We start from the raw sequence: 20,984 nt of genomic DNA, 5'->3' as shown, positions 1-20,984 counted from the left end.
TCGCAGCAATAGAAAAACATTAAGGTTTTGTTTGAGGAACTTTTATTATGTCCTCTGATCGGACGTAGCTCTACGTTCGGTCAGAGGATTGTTACTTGGTTTTTGCTCGGTATTTGGTCGGTATTGCTAGGTATTGTTTGATAATAACGATGAATACCGCTCTGTGAAGATCAATACCGAGCAATACTGAGTAATCCTAAAAAATACAGAGTTTTTCTAGAAAAAACTCAAGGTATTGATCGGTATTACTCGGTATTTTGTCTTCACATAATGATATTTCTCGTTATTTGCTCGGTATTTCTCATTTTGTGCCTGCGATCTTAGTGTCGGCCAAACGTAGCTCTACGTACGTTCACCGGACCAAATAAAAGTTCTCGTTTGAGACGGCTTTCTTACTGCTTCTTAAAACAATTTTCTAGTAAATAAATAAATTTTTTTACTAAAACACTGTTGCTTTAAGAAGCAAAAAAAAAAACTATCTCAAACGAAGTCTCAAGCCTAAGACTTCATTTGGAATAACTTTAAACCATTGCTTTTAATGATTTAAATTTTTTTTAGAAACCAGAAAAATATTTTTCCAAACCAGCTTAAATCGGAGGCTCAATTATATATTTTAACATCTACGACCTCATTTTAGATCATTATTTTATTGATTCATAGAAATACTTTTTAATACAAAAATTTTCAATTCAAAAAACTTATAATAAAAAATTATTTTAAAAAAATAACAAAAAAAATATCTCAAAAAAAATCTAAATCTTTCATTTTAAAAAGTTTATAAATGTCACAAAAATTACAAATATTCTCAATAGCACAACATCAATTCTAATATTACAAGCATAAGAAGCACAAATGCAAAAATTTAGGCTTCATTTAAAACAACATTCTTATTATTTTTTAAAATAACTTTTTAATACATAAAATTTCTAATTCAAAAAATTTATATTCTAAAAAATTATTAAAAAAAAAAACAACAAAAAAATCTGTCCCAAGCTAAGACTCAATGTAATGTGTATTTTTTTTTTTGCAATAAATATTAAATTTGGCTTCAATGAGATGTGTGATAATTCCACCCAAATAGTACCTCAGACCTCTTAAAAGTACATAGAACTGTTTATCCGGTAAGACAAAAAAGGGTTCAGGTATTAAATTTAACCAAAAATACAAAACATTTCCGTTTATATTATTTGATTGCCGAATACATAAACCTGCTGCTTCAATTCGTTTGGTTGATAAAACAAAAATCAAATTTAAATGTTCAGAAGTTCATAGAAATTTAAGAAGAATGTAATTAGAATTGGAACTGCATCTCCTTTGTATATCCGATCTCATCAAGGTGAGCAGCCATGGCCTTATTCATAGGTGGTGGGCCACACCTCAAGATCTGCAAGAGATCAAATGCAACTGTAAGACAATCAATAATACGGCAATTTATTGGCGGATTCATCCGGACACCAATCCAGATGCGCCATGTCACCAAAATACACCGGGTCCTAGTATATTTGGATAACGTGACGCATCTAAATTGGATGTCCGGTGACCGTACGAAATAATTCGCTCAATAATACAGGGTTCAAGATTTGTGCAATTCCACTCATTCTAGCGGTTCCTATTTTATTTTTCATAAATCTACCAAAGTTCTGCTTGACTATGATTTTTGTATTATTTTATATTTTTTTTATATAGTCAGAGACTCAGAATCAACTTTTAACAAAAGGAATAGTTTTCTTGCTATTTTTGATAGCAGCTTTCTAGTACATAAATTTTTTGAAAACATTAAAAAAACAGTGGCAAAAAATTATCCCAAACGAAGCCTAAATTTACTTAAGCATCGTAATGGTAAGAAAATAATATAATTTTTTCAAAAGAAAATGATCCCAACGATATCATTGTAATTTTATTTTTTTTCTCATATAGTTCTTAAACTAATTTTTACTAATAGCTACAACCATTCAATTAAATTCTCAATGATTTGATTGTGGCCAGTTTAGTTTTTTTGGATAATGTTTATAAGAGTGGTGTGGCTGTTATTCCCAGAATTAAAAGTAAAAAAATTCAACCCTAACCGACCAAAATGGATTGAACGGCTGAGATGACATAACCGTACAAGTACAAATATCATTGTATCAAGATAACCACACACTCTGGACAGCTAGGATTGAGCAATTATCAAAGTGATTCTGAAAACAAAATAAAATATTCAACCATAGCAGGCTAAAATGGATTTCAACGGCTGAGATGAGATAACTGACACATATAAGAATTGAAAGGAAAAGCTTAGAAAAAAAAAAATCCAATTCAATTATTTCATGAAAGTTCTTTTGTGAACCTATAGATCTATAGATCTGCTCTTCTAATGTACAAAAAGATTTATGGTTATGGTTTCTTTTGGGACAACTTTTTTGCTGCTTTTTAAAACATCTTTCTAGTATAAAAATTAAAAAATTTGCACTTAAAAGCTGCTTTAAGAAGCAATAAGAAAATCGTCCCAAACGAAATCTAAATATGCAGACATGCAATTACAAATAGAAGGTTAAGTAGGGGTGTCAATTTTTGATACCACTCGAACCCAACCCGGAAAATCCGAGTTAGGGTCAACCCGGACCCGAAACGGGTCAGGTTCGGGTTCAACAAATCAACCCGTTTTAAAAATTGGGTCGGATTCAGATTGACCCAGCAACCCGAAATTGACCCAAAAATGACCCGAAATTGACACGAAAACTCCTATTTGACCCGGAAACCCGAGATTGACCCGTTTTTTATCCGATTATGACCCAAAAATCGAAGATTGACCCGATTTGACCCGAAAACTAGCAATTTTAGGTCAACTTTGGGTCATTCGTGCCGGGTCGAGTTGGGTTCGAGTCCGGAAACCTAACCCGTTTTTAAAAACATGTCGGGTTCAGATTGACCCGAACAGTATCAGGTTAGTTTCGGATTCGACCCGAACCCGACCCGTTGACCCGAATTGACGACACCCCTAAGGTTAGCTAAGGCATTACCTGAATATCTTGTGCAGGAGCTGGGCAGTGAGATTGAATCATTTCTTTTGATACAAAGCCAAAGCCGCCATCCCAAACTTCTGGTGGCTGTTATAAAATCAATTTTATCAAAATTCGAAGAAGAATATTATTATGAGAAAAGAAGATAATCAAAATTGGAAAGCTGAGGCAATTTAATAATAAGACTGGAAAGGTAAAAGAAAATTAAAGAACCTGATTCAAGACATAGTAGACTTTGAAGCGACCAGGATAGTTTTCTGAAAGGCTATTCAGCTCTTCCTGTGTTACACACCAAATTATAGAAGCTTTAGATGGCCAGGTTTGCCATTGCAATTTTCGACAATTAGAAAAAAAAAACTAGTGCTATGGTGTGAGAAAGAAAGGTCAAATTTGTATATAGCATTGGGAATATAGTACAATAAATGTGATAAAACTGATTTTATGATAAAATACTCGATTTTCTATGCTGGTGATGGTCAAAACAATACTGGCACTACGTAGTTAGCTTATACTTGAAAGAAGTAGCTAGCTTATCCTAGTGAGAATAAGCGAAATCAATTTTGAATATATAGAAAAAATAGAAAAGAAGTTCAACATTAAAATAACTCACAAATTTTATAAAGGTTACCCAATAAATAACTAAGTCCTAATTTCATTATGATTTTATTTTGTTAATTAAAACCTAATTCCTAGACTATTTATGAACAAAAACCTATAGCTGCTGAAAATATAACCAAATACTCAAAATGAAATAAACCCTAAATTGCAACCAAGTCCGTCCAAAGTGTTGTCTTCTAAAGGCAAAAATTAGGCAACAGCTTATCATATACTATCGAGGGGCTACACAACCTAACATATCCGACTCATTATAAGAAAAATTTTGGGGAAACTAAAAATACAATAAAAATTTTCAAAACACCCATAATGAAATATCTACAAATTTAGATGTCTTTCGGGAGCTCCACCCGAGATCGTAATTAAGTCTAATGAAATCCAATAGCTAGGATCGTAATTAAGTCTAATGAAATCCACTAGAGATCATAATTAAGTCTTCTTTTAGGGCATAATTAAACTCCACAACTTAGCATATACTGATAATCTCAATGTCCCATTAGATCCAATAGCTAGGACACTTTCTAAGAATGTACTTCAATTATGTCATAATTTGGAATACTAACCTTTAAAAGAATGTCATCATATGTCACATTCGCATATATAAGATGAACCATGGTCTTGTCCTTGGGGTTCTCCAATATTGCTCTAGCAACCTGTAAAATAGAGAACATAAAAACAATCCACATTAGCCACAAACTACAGGTTAGCATCACCTCCTTATATCACAAAAATATAGAAACTCTAGTGTGACCTGGAACATTGGAGTTATGCCAGAACCTCCTGCTAGCATTCCAAATGCTCTAACTTGACCAATTTGATATTTGAAACGTCCCTAACACAGTAATCAATCATAAGCTTATGTTGTAATAACTATCAACATGACATCTGTTTAGCAAGTTTTTGATGTTAGGACAGCGAATTCGAAATAGCTGAACAGTATAAATGGGTAAGGCAAATAGTAAAGAGCCTCAAATAATATCTCATCAACATTCTCGACTTTAAATTGTGTTTATCAGAAGAAAAAATTAGCTAAAATGCTTGAAGTTCAAATTCTAACCACCTGACTTCCATGAACAATTTAAGAAGTAACTAAAAGTTGCTTTGCATTTAAAAGATAAAACATGTTCAAGGCTTAATTAGAGTGGTAACCTCTATAAAGATATATTACAACTTCGTGATTAACTCAAGTTCATGAAACAATAAAACATACAGAAAACCATTGAAGTCATTGAGCACACTGTCAAAGCTTAGTTACAAAGAAAGAGGTATAGAGACTAGTAGGTCCATTCGATATGATAATAAATTCATTTGGTTGTACTTTTTTAAATTTTCTTCCTCAATAAAAGCTTCCACCGCTAAATGGATATTGCCAGTACCATTTTGGGGGATAATGGGATTTCATCACTTATAAAATCATACAAGTTTTGATGGGCTAAAATCAAAGTGGTATTTCAGCGTTCTTTATATATCAATCTGAAATTGCAGGGATTCAGCCAAAGTTCAATGATTGCCTGACTACGATAGGATTCAAAAAGAAACAATCAAGATCAGCAAACAACCTCATACAAGCAACCTGACTAACTCGGTGCTGTATCATTAACAATATACATAAATAAAGATTAGAGGCATAAAAATATGCCGCGTTGAGAAGAAGCTAATTGAAAACTACAGCAAAGCAAAAGATCCAATGAGCCAATTTACTGACATCTACAATTTGATCCGTACTTCAGTCCTGACAAGTTTTCAAAGGAGAAGCAAGAGAACAGCTAAAAATGTTGATCCAAAAATTGACAGGGAACTGGTAGAATAGGATTTGGACTTACACAAGTTGCGAGCAAAATCAGTCAGTATAATGCAGTTTACAGTGAAGCAATTTGTTTAAAGAGAGTAAAAAATGGTGGGATTACTTTAAAATTGGTGGGGGAACCTTCCTGTCTCGTATCTTTTTTTATCATATCTTTCTATTTTCTGCTTTTGCTTGAATAACAAAAGCAATACTACAATGTCTGGAAAAAAAAACTGTGAGAAAAAGTTAGTCAAGAAAGTTGAAAGCAGGGTCTTCTTAGACGGTTCTTCTGGTAGATTCTTAGAAAAGTACTTTCATGGATTTTAGCTTCATATCTAATTCATTAATTTAATTATTTATAAAATAAATAAGAATATAAGGTTAGTGTATCTTATTATACTTGCCATAATTTATAATAATATCCACTTTAACCATTCAATCAACTCATAAATCAATACCACAACTTTTTTTCCAAACAGCCATAACTGTTTACAACACTTTACAAAGTAAACTTGACATGATTTTACCAAATGATCAACTGCTCAACAACACAATAGAAGTTAACAAATAGAACCTTAGCAACTAAGTATGAATCTGCATGGGATTGATGATCTTACAAAGTCAAGTAGTTTGAGTTCAAATAAGCAGAATACTCAAGTAGGTTTTAGCCGTGAAATACATTGACCTAAGAGAAATTAGCTCTTGGAGACAACAACAACATCAAGTCTTTATTTCACTACCTAGAGTCGGCTACCATAATCCTATTTCTCCTTTGTGTCCTATTAAAAGTCAAATTCTCATTTAAATCTAATAAAAATTTGGGTATTACTAATGGTTTCTAACTAAGTCTTTTTAAGTCTACAACTACATTTCTCATCTAATATATCTACTCTCCTAATCGAGTCATAATAGGCTGACATTTTATGCCACCAAACCATCTAAGGAGACTCTCTCTAATCTTATCTACCACCGGAGACTAATTCAATAAAAATTCTTTGTTAAAACCATCAATATAGATTAGACAACCCAAGATAACGTATTTTGAACCATAGTGGATTGAAAAATTGCCCAACAAATCATAAATATAGGGTCCAAAACCTCGGCATGTGATATGTTCATCTAAATAATGGTGAAGTTCAATTAAAAAAAATATTTTCTTTTAAAAACCAATGCCACAAATGGAATAGATTTTTCATATTCCATTTTATTGATATCAAAACAGCAATAGCTTTCCAAATATACAACCACAACCTTCTAATCCAAGAATAACAAAAGCACTGATACTACCTAATTCCATAGCAAAATAAAAGTATGCCTATTAGAAAATGATAATTCAATTAATGGAGTTAAAATAAAAGTATGGCTATTACTGACACATATTAGAAATCAATGTTTAAAATACTTTTTCATATGGCTAATCCTTACCAATGAATAAAAATCACTATAAATTTATTTGCAAAGAGATCTTCAATTTAATCATATAAATTTTATGAAAAAAGAATAACTATGTTTAGAAATTAATTGATAATAATAAGGCCAAACATTGATCCAGTTAATTCAATCAGTGCTCAATTAACTTTAGCCCTTGACCAAATTGATAATTGGTCTAGTTAATAAAAATAAAACTAACATAAACTCTGATTGTTTTTATGATTTTTGTAATCTTAAAGTAGAACTCGGCTTGTATACTCGTAATGTTTTTTTTAAGATATTCAACAACTAGTTAGCAGTTAATAGAGTACAAACTCACATCTTGTGGACCCACATAAGAGCTCACCCAGATCATGAAATCTAGTTTCACAAAGGACTCAGAGGGAGTCACCTCCCTCATAGACATGACAGTATCCTCGCCAATCATCTAACTCACCACTCGCCTCCAACACGAGGAACTCGCTAACAACGATGCTTGCCATCCATCACAGTGGGGGCGTCATTGATCTCATTCGCCACTTCAAGTGCAAGGAAAGCGCCTACTCATAAGAATTGCAACTCGCCCTGTTACAATCGGTTGACCATGAAGTTTATCAACCCCATAACTCTCTCTCAATTCAGGACTCGCCAATGAACTTGCAGGTTTATATTCGTCGATCTGCACTCGAAACTATTAAGCTCAACCAAAGGCATCTAAGCCAAGTTCAAGGAATGCAATTTCCCTCTCTAGCCAACCAAAGTGTGAAATGTGTCTAGACAATCTATACAATCATTGAGTCTTGTATTTTTATTCATTTATTGATGTAGTCATTCATGTAGCCCTCAGATCCCCATAACTTAATGATAAAAAGTGTATATTTGTATCTTGTTTTTTACATCTTGAGCACCATTGGCACTTATATTATAGGCATTTGAGTTAGTTAATCTATCCTAATGCAGGTTTTTAGGTCATACTCTTAGAGCTAGCCTGCTAGTAAGGCCGGATATCACCCATGGACAAATTTGGTTCCAACAAGGCTTCAAAAGCAAGCAATCAATAATTAAGTAGGTACTGTCAAGTAAAACTTTTCTACTGTTGCTATCAGTCTGTTTTTCCAACTTCCATTAGCCATTCAGTTTGTCTCTTGGTCAATCTTTTTTATTAAGCATTCAAACATTCTACAATGTTAATTAGTTTAAACTCATGAATATAAACAAGATCAAACATATGCTAATATATGTTTTGCACAACTGTACTTGCAAATACAACCAGCAAAATAGCAATACCCATAATAAAAATGAATTTACTGAAGTGAAAAGACTAACTATCTTTTCTTATGAAAAAAGAAAAAAGCACATGATTAAAACAAATTAGATTGCCATGCAACAATGCTAAAAAATATAAAATAAATATTTTAAATACCTTGGGCCCCTTAACTGACAAATAGTCCCCAACTTTCATTTCACGGAAGTGATGAGACATTCTTCCTTGAGGATACATCTAATAGAAAAATGCAACAACAAAAATGCACAGATAATTCTTTATTACTCAAACTCCAATTATAACGTAGAGATTAAACTGTCTTAAAGTAGTGAAAGATTGCCATAATTCCTATACTATTACCTTTATCACAAGCTCAAAGTACCCAACATCTGAGTCCAGTGTAGTGGGAGTATAAGGTTTGATAACCTCTTCACCAAGACTATCCGTACCCCTATCATTCAATCCAAATCACAAAATCTTAAATCCAACCATCTAAACTTACCAGATAATCTTCATGACACAATTTCTTCCCTTAAATAGTAAGATCTGGAAAATAACCTGCAACTAATATGTTGACCAATGGGAAGACCCAATACAGACGTAGGCTTCGGAAGAGCAAATCTGAACTTGGCAACATTATGACTCAACTGCTTCCGGTCAACAAGCTCAAATTTCTTGAAGTTTTCCGGGTCCAAGCAACCTTAAGCAAAACACAAATGACAAAAAATCAAATATCGCAAAACGAACACAGTATCATAACCACAAATTGGTAAAATCCGGAGATCTTCAACAAATGGAACTACATATCCAAATCAAAGATATATATCACACTAAGAATAACTGATTAAATCGGAGATTGATTCTCATCATACCCTTTGCTTTCTTGCTGAGATACAAGTAGGCGATTCCGGCAGCGACGGCCACCACAGCGACTGCCACGCCGACGATCTCGATGGTATGAGCCTGTAAATACTCCATGAATGACGATCCCCTCGCAATTATCAAACCCTAGCAAGGGATCGAATCATTCCAACTAGCCGGGTTTTCTATTTCTACATTTCTGATTACCAGCTTCTTTCCACCGTGGTTGGTAAAAAAATCACTCTAGGAAAGAGTTTTTGCACCATGGAAAATAACCAGACTAATGCTATATCGCCACGTTTGCGGAGGATAACACTCCATTGTCGAGTAAAGCTGGTTCATTTCACGAGTTCAATTCTAGGTCCTTGTTGTATGGATTTCAAGGGATTCGAAGGTGGGCCGAGACCGGACTGTTTCGGTTGGTCCGTCCATGTGGGACCCATGACGAGGGCGGTGAGCAAACTGGGTTGGTGGCGTTAAACTTAGAACTGTGAGCTAAGTTGATGGATTGGTTGGTGGCCTGAGAAAAACTCGCTCAAACAAATATTTAAAAAAAACATCTCATAAGAAAACTTAAGGAAAAAAAAAGTTTTAAAAAGTTTCATTTGAACGTTTGATAGCATTGGAACAGCTTTAGGAAAATCCTAGCCACTCTTCGCTTTGACCCTATCACTAGCTTCCTCCATTTCTTTCTTTGATTAATGAGGACGTGCTACATCACCTGATACACAGTAACGATACATAGTAAATTAGTGACGTGGCGTGTACTGATTAGCCTCCTGACAGCGTTTGGTGACCGCGCGTAATAATTTTACGACTCTTACGGAAAATTCCTCCCCCCCGCCCCCCTCATCAAATGAAATCTCCCAGCTGTCTTTCTCTTCCTTCCTTAATAGCCACTACAACGAGCACCAACCTGCATCTCTTACATGTGCTATCGGGATCTCCATTTGAGCATGATTTCATTTCCGACCGCCCACCAACTACGATACACTCCAACCACCGTCGTCCGCCGACTACAATCCACTCTTATCACCATCGTCTAACTACAATCCTTCCGACCATCAACGACCACCTACTATGATCCCTTCGACCACATTCACCCAACTACGGTCCACTCAAACCACCATCTCCCGCCTATTATGATCCCTCTAATTATCGTCGCCCAACAACTATCGTGCACTCCAACCAGTTGCCTGCTGACTCGGTCAACTTCAACCACCGTCGCTTGCTAACTACAATCCCTTTTACCAACATCATCCGCTCACTACGACCCTTCCGATCACCATCGCTCACTAACTATGATCCACTTTTACCAACGTCGCTTGCTGACTATGGTCCCTCTGACCATTATCATTTGCTAACTACGGTCCTTCCAATCATTGTCACATGCTGACTACGATCCCTCTAACTACTGTGATTCCTCTGACCTTCATCACCTACCGACTACGATCACTCTAACCACCATCATCCCTTGAATATGATCCCTATGATCTTTGTCACCTACCAACTACAATTATGATCCCTCTAACCACCATCGCTCGCCGACTACAGTCCTATTAACCAAATAAGCATGCCGACACTTTTGTCAGAACATCTATGAGCATTATATAATGTGTATTTGCTACATTGAACCATCATCCTCCTCCGAAGAGGAGTGTTATTTGTAATCAACCTTAATACTAATGGATTCATTCAAATTGGGTCATGCCCTATGATTTTTCCTGTATTTAGGATTTTTCGCGTAAAAATCTTGGTGTTTCTTACATTGTAATTAACTATGAAGGCTTGGGCTTGTAGAAAATTTAGAATCCACACCTATTTTTTCAAAAATCAAATTTCAAAACTAAAAAAAAAAAAAATTGTGAAAATTAAAATCAACAATGATCGTTATCATCATGTTCGAACAATTGATAATGAATGATATTTTCTTCTTTTGGGGAGATATATCATTTGTTTATAAAATTTCGAATATGAAATTAACGGTAATTCATCTAGATTATCGTAGCTAGATATTTGGTTGAACTTCATCTTGAGCCTTCGGAGCCATATGAAGTTCTTTCCTAAATTTGATTACAACATTCAAGATGGAATTTGCAATTCTAAATCTGGACCACGTTTTAAAATCATATGTCTACCTCTCGACATAATATATCTTTTCTGATTAGATATTCAATTTCAGAATTAAAATTCAAAGTCAAATTCAAGTTCCCCAAAGAAGATTAACCTTTTCAAAACCTCTTTTCAATTCCACCCCAAACAACGAACACTAACGCAAACCACTCTTTATCAAGCATCACATGCCAAGCCTACCACCAAGCTATTTAAGCAACCTCCACTCTCGCTGCCATCCACTGACCTGATAGTTTCTACCTCTAGCAACTCATTATTACTATATCATCTTCTCTGTTTATATAAACAAACACTGTAGCTTCTACTTCATCGAAAATTTTAATATGAACACAAGTTGAGTTCTGCTTCTGTTCTTCTTTCCCTGTTCTCCTTTCTATCTCGGCTAGTTTTCATTTATCTGATAAATTTTATCCTAATTAAACTAGAAAAATTTTCACGATTGTTCCTATTTTTAAATGAATTCACTTTGGTTATTTTCAAATTAATGATATGATTTAAAATATAATTTATCAAGCTTGAAATTGAGTTATTATTTGGCACATTGAGTTGAGCTCGGGCTTGATTATTGACTTGAGCTCAAAGCTTCTTGATTATATTAGGGGTGTCAATTTTGGGTCACGGGTCGGGTTTGGTCGGACCCGAAACTAACCCGGGTTCAAACAGGTCGACCATAACCCGACCTGGTTAGGTAAACGGGTTAGAAATGCGAACCCGGCCCCGACCCGGCGGGTTGCCGGGTTGACCCGACCCGACCCGGGAAAGCTGGTCGTGCGGGGCGAGTGCGAGCGTGGTCGCACGGGGCGGGCGTGGTCGCGAGGGGCGGGCCGTCGTCACCCACCACTACCGACCACCTCCACTGCTCACCACCCGCTATTGGCAAACACCCACCCCTGTTGACAACCTAACATCGATCACCATCCGCTATTGTAAACCATCAATATATTACCACCAACCACAAACAATTATCATTTTTATTATTTCCATTATTTTACTTTAAATAAAATAAAAAATAATCATATATATTTATTTTATATACCATAATATTTTAAATACACCCGGAAAATTTCATGTCTTCTCATGATAATTATAACTCTTTAACAAAAAATATCATTTTCCCATGGGACCTACTGTATCATCCAAATGACGTGTCGTTCTGTTACTTTGCCAGGTGGTATGCGGTGAAGCGGTGGGTTTAATACGCGGTGGAATTATCTTTCTTCTTCTTGCACGGTAGACATAAGGAAGAAAGGATTTCCAGCGAGAAAGCGGAAAGTCCGCTTCTACCGGTAAGACCAGAAATCTCACGGCCATTAGATCACCAAGCAGCAGAGATAAACTGAAGCCCTCCGCTCTTTACTCAACTTGTAATCATTTTCTTCCTTTTTTCCAGCTCAAAGTTCTCTCCTTTTTAGATTTCTTCATCTGATCCATCCATTTATTTTCTTTCTTTCTATTCGATTCTCATCATTTGTTTCATTGTAGCGAGCTCGACATCGATCAATCCTGCTTTTTTGTTTCATTACTTATTTGATTTTGGGTTTGTTTAGGATCTTTAGATTTTTAGGATTGATAGAATTTCATTGTTTCCCCAAAATTTGAGCTTTTTGGCGATTTATTGTAGAGCAGCATTGTAATAATTGATTTGGTGTTGCATGGGGTTTCCTTAGAGGAAAAGGGGTGGGTTTTCTTTTTTCTGCTCTTATGATTGAAGATGAAAGTTATTGGGTGAATTTCATTTTTTTATTTTTTGATCGTTAAGAAATAATAGAGGAAATGGCAGAAAGGCATGCACAATCTTCTGCACATGGATACAAGAAACTCCTCTTTCTTCTATTTTCTATAACAACATTAGTTTTTGCTTTCTCCTGGTTCTTCCTTTTGGGTTCTACGGACAGTCCTCATTTGATTGAGCAGACTGTTCTTCCTGATTCAAAGATTCTTTGGACGGCTGAGAAACATGGAGATATTCCCAGTAGTGAGAATGATGAACAAGTGGGGCATTATTTCCAGGACAGTACTGGTCCACCAGAACATGAATTCAGCAAATGTGATCCAAGTAATGCAGTTTTGAAGGTTTTTATGTATGATTTGCCTCCTGAGTTTCATTTTGGCCTTTTAGATTGGAAACAAGAGGAAAATAATGTTTGGCCTGACATAAAAGGAAAGATCCCAGATTACCCCGGAGGGCTGAATCTGCAACATAGCATAGAGTATTGGCTAACATTAGATCTGTTATCCTCTACAATTCCGGACCGACCGGGGCCTTGTACTGCTGTAAGGGTCACAAATTCTCGAGAAGCTGATATTGTGTTTGTGCCATTCTTTTCCTCTTTGAGTTATAATCGTCATTCGAAGTTGAAACCGCTCGAAAATACCAGTATGAACAAGCTGTTGCAATCAAAATTGTTGATGTTTTTAAAAGCTCAAGAGGAATGGAAGAGATCTGGAGGCCGAGATCATGTAATTTTGGCTCATCATCCAAATAGTATGTTGGATGCAAGGATTAAGCTTTGGCCTTGTATGTTCATTCTTTCTGATTTTGGAAGGTACCCACCAAATGTGGCTAATGTGGAGAAAGATGTGATTGCACCTTATAAGCATGTTGTGCGATCTTTTGTAAATGATACTGCTGGATATGATGATAGGCCAATTTTGCTATACTTCAAAGGGGCAATTTATAGGAAATCTGTAAGTCTTATCTTCATCCAGATATTGTGAATTGGAATGTTATTCTAACATCCAATTATTGACTTAATATGGTTCTTAGCTACTTATCCTCTTATAATTTGCAAAGTCAAGCTGATTTGATTAAGTTTACCTATCACTTGCTATTACTCAAAAATACATATTACAATTGTTTGTTGTTTCACTTAACAGTTTTAATTTTCTTATTCAAACATGAAAATTTCTTTAACACTCGTAATGTTCTAATCGGAAACTTATCGGCATAATCAGCCACTTATCACTTGTGCGGAAAAAATTGTACTCCAGAAAAAATGCAAGCAAGCAAAGAATTTTCTTTTACTCCAGCAATAGCTCAGTTGACAATTGATGCATCTAATGAGTTGAAGAAAATGCTTATAGCTATTTCATATTGGTTGCAAACCATCTGTAATGTTTGTATTTAACAATTTAGACTCACTAGACTAAGATGTTATATCTTTGTTGTTATAGGCTTGGGATAGGGTATGATGTAAGGTTTGGTTTCCATGGCAGCCTGTTGATTATATTTTCTTTAACTTTAACTTTGTTATTTAATAGAGTGGTAATTTCAATTTATTTGGAGGGAGTATAACATTTGGGTTATTAATGGAAGAAACTAGAACAATTTGATTATAACTTGGCATCTGTTTTTTTTAGAAAGGATGGATGCTGATGTTATGCAATAAACACAGCAGAAACAATAAATCACACAACAAATAACACAAAGAACATTGCGATTTACGTGGTTCGACGAAAATGCCTACATCCACGGGGACGGATGATGATTTCACTATGCCTATATCCAAGTTTTTCATAACTCTAAAAAATGTCTAAGACCTCTTTGGGAGGCTGGTTTTTAAACTTTGGATATAAGCAAGTCACCAACATTCAAGTCTATAGATCTAATGAGGAAATTTCTACTTCACTGATTTGTTGTAACGAGGGTGCCAATATCATAAGGATCAAGAATAATGCTTCACAAATTAAAACATAAGAGAAAGAGAATACAAATTTGAGGCACCGAGATTTTCGTGGTTCAGCTTCAACCAAGCCCATGCTCACACGAGAAGAATGAGGTTCAATGTAGTAGAAAAATAGAAACCACAGTCATAATGTACAAAACCAATAACACTCATAAGTAATTTGTCAATTCCCAACCACACCTACACCGGTAGAATGGATGTTTATATCCATAGAATAGATGCTTCAATATGCTCTTAGCATAAGCTTGGTAATAATTTACCAGCCACTTAATTCCATCTATGCTTTACTAGTATGCATATTATTTTAGATCCCTTTTCCATTGTCATATTAGCCTTGTGTGCCAATAACATCGTAGTTTTTCGTAACTATAAATAATGTTTGAGACCTCTTTGGGATGTTGGTTTTTAAACTTCGGATATAAGCAAGTCTCCAACATTGAAGTCTATAGATCTAATAGGGAATTTTCTTATTTAGTGATTTTGTCGTAACAAGGGTGCTAAAAAACATGAATAAAAAAATATCACAATGATCAAGAATAATGTATCACAGAATAAAACATAAGAGAGAAAATAAAAATCTGAGACACCAAGAGTTTTGCGGTTCAACTTCAAACCAACCCACACTCAAGGAGAAGAGTGAGGATCCGATCTAGTAGAAAAATAGAAATCACAATCATGATGTTCAAAATCAATAACAATCATGAGTCTTTTGTCAATTCATCAAACCTCCCTAATAGAAAAATAGATATCACTGTCATGATATACAAAATCATTAACATTGGTAAGTTATTTGTCAAATCAAACACCCCAACCCTCACTTCCCCCCAACCAAAAAAAAAACCAAGAACCTAATTCAAAGAGATAACCTTGTACACAAAGTGATGCAAATAAGTTTCGTGCTTCCCCTCCTAGATATGTAGCTAGTAATGACTCTATTTTTCTAGGATTGTAGCTCCTTCAATGGCTCTTAATTTTTCGTATTGTATTTGCAAGTGACACTCTCTTGATTTTTGAGATTGTAACATCAGGTGGCACCTTCCTACTACAACTCTTTCCTTCTTATGTTTCTTCTGCCCAACATCGTAGCTCACCTGATTTTTTGCCTTTTATGAAAAATTCAGAGCCATTTTTGCCTAGAAAATTTGTAATTTTTTTGAATCCAAGTGTGAGGAAATATAATTTGCAATTTTTTATTGAAAAAATAGTACTTGATATATCATCGAAAAATTATCTTGATCGAGCACAAATCTCGAGGAAAAAATCAAGTTGGAAACTTCAAAAATTAAATTTGGGATCATCTGAACTTCAATTTCAGCAAACTTACAGTTGGACTGATCGTCTCGAAAGTACGAACCCAACGACACCAAATTCGGCTCAATCTGACCTAAATGAGTCCAAATCAAGGACCCGAAGCGTTGTTGGAAGGTTCGAACCACAATTTGGATTACCAAATGGTTTCCAAACGTGACATGCTTATACTCGAATCGAGCGGCTCGACGAGGCGAATCCAATGAGCCCAAGATCGCCGAATTTCGATATCGTTAAGATCTTCAAATGTCTGACGAACGGTCTACGATCAAGAGATTCAATATCGACTGTCCATCCAAACCACTATACGTTTGCCCTTGATCCTCCTCCTATTTACGGGCCATGCCACTCCATAAATCTATAAATAGACCTCTCATTTCTCTTAAGAGGGGGGCCAAGCAAAGAAGAAGAAGAAGAGAAGAGTAGGAGGGAAGAAACTCCTCCTCAACCACCGTAGGGATTCTGCCCGACTTCCACGGGACGTTAGAATTCTGCCCGAATTCCATGTGACGCCGGAATTCAGCCCGACTTCTAAGTGACGCCAGAATTCCGCCCGACTTCCAAGTGACGCCGGAATTTCGCTCGAATTTCCAGTGACATTGGAACTCTGCCTAAACTCCAAGTGACGTCGTAGTTTTGCCCGAATACCATCTAACGTCGGAGTTCTCCTCGGCCGCCAACTGAAGTCGGATTTCTACCCGACGTCAGACCTCCGCTCGTTGTCAAGTTTCTTCCCGACGCCAGACTTCTGCTTGTTGTAGTACTTTCGCCGAATATCTATCTGATGTTGGATTTATGTCCATTGTTGGATTCATACCTGACGTCATCCTTCTGACCTTCTTCGTCAGACAACGGTCCTTCCGACCTCCGTCGCCTGCTGACTATGGTCCTTTTGACTTACGCCGTCCACCGACTACAGTTTTTCCGACTTCTGTCGCCCGCCAACTACGGTCCTTCTGACCTCCATCGCCCGCCGACTACAGTCCTTCCGATCTCTGTTGCCCGCCAACTACGGTCCTTCTGACCTCCGTCGCCTGCCGACTACGAGCCTCCTGACTTACGTCGTCCACCGACTACAGTCCTTCTGACCTCCATCGCCCGCGGACTACGGTCCTGCTGACTTACGTCACCCACCGACTACAGTCCTTCAGACCTCCGTCGCCCGCCAACTACGGTCCTCCTGTCTTACGTCGCCCACCGACTATTGTCCTTCTGACCTCCATCACCAGACAACGGTCTTTATGACCTCTGTCGCCCGCCGACTACGATTCTTCTGACCTCCATCACAAGACTATGGTCATTCTGACCAAACAAACACGTCAACAGTGATTCTTTGTATTCCTACCATGTAATGTACTCTATAAGATGTACATCAAGTTAAGGTCTTCCCCCAATGAAGGGCCTCATTTGTAATCAACTGCAATACTAGTGGATTCATTCAAACTGGGCTAGGCCCCGTGGTTTTTTCCCCCTTTTCAGGGATTTTACATATAAAAATCTTAGTGTCTCATAAAGGCTAGACCCTCTCTCTTATCTGATTGCGTGATGGATTTTCGTACAACTCTAAGACGCTAAATTTTATATTTCTCTACTGCCGCGAATATTCCAGGATGCAATAGTACTTATGCATGGTAATTCATTGAATATTAAGCAAGTAAAATAACATTTAAATTTCCTCAATTCTTACGCATGTGTTTTTGGATATGGATTCTTTGAGCAATACATAAGTCTTAACGACTTCTTTTGCTGTGAGATGTGAATCTTCTACCAGGTGATTTACATGCTTGCTTCTGTTCTTAACTTGTTTAATGACTAGTGCATGTTTGTGATTGAAGTTTTGTCAAGTGTGATATGTATCAAATTTACTTTGTATTGTAAACCTTGATCAATCCTGCAATTTTATATATTTTTGTTTATTTTTCACGTGATAGCTCAATTTTTGGCGACTATGATATTGTTGTTTCGAATAAAGGAAGCAAAATTATTATTTTCTAATTAATGTTGGTTGATCTTTGTTGAAATTGAGAGTTGGTAGAATTGTTTTTCATTGTGCATCGCAACATAGGAATCCTAAATCCTCAAGTGTCATAGATAAAATTGATATCAAGTTTATGGTTGCAACACCTTGGTTCTATAAAAGAATAATACATATGCAAATATGAAAGTTTTGTTTCCCCTTCAAAAACAACAGCAATCAACGACTTTGTTTTTGGTGATTGTAACTCCTTCAGTAGCAATTGATGTGCAAAATTATAGCTACAACTGACACTTTTTTCAGAATTTTAGCAATCAGTAACTATTTTCTCGAGAATATAGCTCATTTAAGAACTCTTGATTCGCAGGATTGTAGCACCAAGCCACACTTTCCTATCGTGGCTCTTTCCTTGGCTTTTTTTTTTGGCTCTGCCCTATTGCATACATGATTTTTTGCTTACCAGGAGCTTTTTTTGCCTATAAATTTCTGGGAACTTGCTGAATCCAAGTGTGATGAAATGGGAGTTGTCATTTTTTACTTGATATTAGTGGATTATGAGGAATTTTATATTTGGAGTCCTTTGTAGGCTATAAATAAGATTGCTGAGGCATGTAAACTTTATTGAACATTTGATATAAATAAATAAAAATGCCAGATCCAAAGGGGCATGCAATGAACCAAGATAGTACCTCTTTGACTAGAAAATTGGTTGAATATAAGCAAACGATGATGAAATTACCATGTTTAGTAGTGCTAACATATCTCAATTTGTGCCTTCAGTCGATAAACTAATGAACTATCTCTCTTTCCACAGGGTGGAATTATCAGACAAGAACTATTCTACCTTCTCAAAGACGAAAAAGAAGTCGAATTTTCATTTGGAACAATACAAAAGAATGGCATCCAAGAAGCCACCAATGGGATGCGTTCATCCAAGTTCTGCCTCAACATCGCCGGCGACACACCCTCCTCCAACCGACTCTTCGACGCCATTGCTAGCCACTGTGTTCCTGTCATCATCAGCGACGAGATCGAACTCCCTTACGAAGATGTCATCGACTATTCTGAGTTTTGTGTCTTTGTTCGCGCCGCAGATGCAATCAAGAAAGGATTTTTGATGAATCTGATCAAAGGCATAAGCAAGGAGGAATGGACCCAAATGTGGGTGAAGCTCAAACAAGTAGAAGGATATTTTGAGTACCAGTATCCATCTAAGAAGGACGATGCTGTTCAGATGATTTGGCAGGCAATATCCAGGAAGGTACCTGCGGTGAGATTAAAGTTACATAGATCACAGAGGTTTTCTCGGTTCAAAATCAGATGAGTGTTCTTACTTTCTTCTTTGGTTCATTCTTTTGACTATGTATGTGCAGTTATAAATATATTTCATTTATGAATTATGTGAAAGCGTAGCTTGTGGGGAGATTAGAAGCTATGATTTTGACTGATCTTTATTGATCTAAAATTATCTTTTAACATAATAAATGGATGGGAGATAGAGTTTCTTACTTATATATTACAGTTAACCTTTCAACCCAGAATCAAAAGACTTCTGGTTCTTCTCTTCTTCCTTGTTGTGGCTTTCTTCTGCTGTTCTTTTAAACTGAATAAAAGGTTGATGTTTTCCTTTAAAAAAAAGCTTTGGTTTTCAATGAAATCTCGAAGGAGCTTGTCTAACAAATAAGATGTTCATCTGAGCAATTCTGTGTAAATTTTCACGTAAATAATGGTATATTCTTATTCTTTTATTTTACTTAATTATTTGTGTGGGAGATAAAAAAATTAAGAAAATCAAAATAGTTTCTGGCTTTATTAGATGTTTTTCTGCAGGCATTTATTTTTTATTCATATGATTGAGAACAAAATATTTCACTAAAAATAAATATATATTCATGATCCAACAATAGTTTTTTGATAATTTTTAGGTTTCGTTTGAGACAGCTTTTTTATTGTTTTTTAAAGCTTTATATTGTGAAAATTAAAATTTTTATACTAGAATGTTGTTTTAGAAAGCAGTAAGAAAGGTGTCGCAAACGAAGCCTTAATGTGCAAAAATAAGTGAATTGAAAAAAAAATTATGTAACTCATTAACTGATAATTTTCTTAAGCTCTCATTGTACACTCATATGTAAGAAAAATTAAAAAAATTAGAAAAATAAAAAAAAATTAAAAAATATATATTAAAAAAATATATATGTAAGAAAAATTCAGTTTAAACTATGGCTTGTTTAAAATAATTTTTTAGTAAATTTTTTTCTTTTTGTTCACGAGATTATTTTACAGAAAAGCTAATTTAGAAAGCAATAAGAAAGTTGTCCTAAAGAAAGCTTAAGTCGTCCTGGTTCAAGATAAATGAAATGGTCTCAAATCAAAAGAGACTCATCAATCTACAAGAGAACTGACCTCAAGAAGTTAATTATGTTCTAAGGGGCGGAATCAGCTTTAGTTCTCAGGAGAGGCAAATGATAAATTTATTTAAAAAATAAAAAATATATATAAGGGTGCAAAATTAATTTATTTTGCACATAATATCTTTTCACAGACTTTTTTGTTAGTGTTAAAAAAGTTCAATATAATCAGATGAAAATAATGGGAGGCCAAGAGGGTCTCCGATTTTTTGAGGGGCAAATTACGTAAAAAAAAGTCGGTTGGGTGCATCAGTTGACGAATATGGCCCATCAGTTCGAAAAATTATTCAGCGCGGATGTCGAACGCTGCCTGCAGACTAATCAGAATGAGTCATGTCACCCCTTCGCTCAGTATCGCAAATCGGTACTGCTCGATATTGCTGACGTCGCTGCACCTAATTTCTCTCTGAATGTAAAACTGTGTCCAAAATCCGCACAAAATAATTTCTCCATCAGTCTTCCCTAGCAAACTGCACTTCAAGGAATATTGATGACTTCTCAAGGCAAAGTATTGGTTGACTACTCCACCATTAATG

At 35.7% G+C, this 20,984-nt stretch overlaps 2 protein-coding genes across 2 annotated transcripts; one reads left to right on the top strand and one right to left on the bottom strand.

Annotated features, from left to right (window-relative positions):
* Positions 1-1,061: 1,061 nt before the first annotated feature.
* On the bottom strand, positions 1,062-9,142 carry LOC110111418 (NADH--cytochrome b5 reductase 1). The gene is made up of 9 exons (XM_020843286.2): positions 8,950-9,142; positions 8,636-8,777; positions 8,438-8,528; positions 8,237-8,314; positions 4,369-4,449; positions 4,181-4,270; positions 3,216-3,281; positions 3,003-3,089; positions 1,062-1,384 (listed from the first exon to the last, which is right to left on the bottom strand). The coding sequence occupies exons 1-9, from the start codon at positions 9,053-9,055 to the stop codon at positions 1,292-1,294; spliced, it is 834 nt and encodes a 277-aa protein (XP_020698945.1). The 5' UTR covers positions 9,056-9,142; the 3' UTR covers positions 1,062-1,291.
* A 3,172-nt stretch (positions 9,143-12,314) lies between these two features.
* LOC110111456 (probable arabinosyltransferase ARAD1) lies at positions 12,315-19,554 on the top strand. Its single transcript, XM_020843358.2, has 2 exons — positions 12,315-13,759; positions 18,855-19,554. Exons 1-2 carry the CDS (start codon positions 12,845-12,847, stop codon positions 19,362-19,364), a joined length of 1,425 nt encoding a protein of 474 aa, XP_020699017.1. The 5' UTR covers positions 12,315-12,844; the 3' UTR covers positions 19,365-19,554.
* Positions 19,555-20,984: the final 1,430 nt, after the last annotated feature.

The sequence above is a fragment of the Dendrobium catenatum genome, unplaced genomic scaffold (assembly GCF_001605985.2).
Source record: "Dendrobium catenatum unplaced genomic scaffold, ASM160598v2 fragScaff_scaffold_1414, whole genome shotgun sequence".
Taxonomy (NCBI): Eukaryota; Viridiplantae; Streptophyta; class Magnoliopsida; order Asparagales; family Orchidaceae; genus Dendrobium; species Dendrobium catenatum.
The sequence above is the reverse complement of the archived record's forward strand: the minus strand, read 5'-3'. Positions and strand labels throughout refer to the sequence as shown.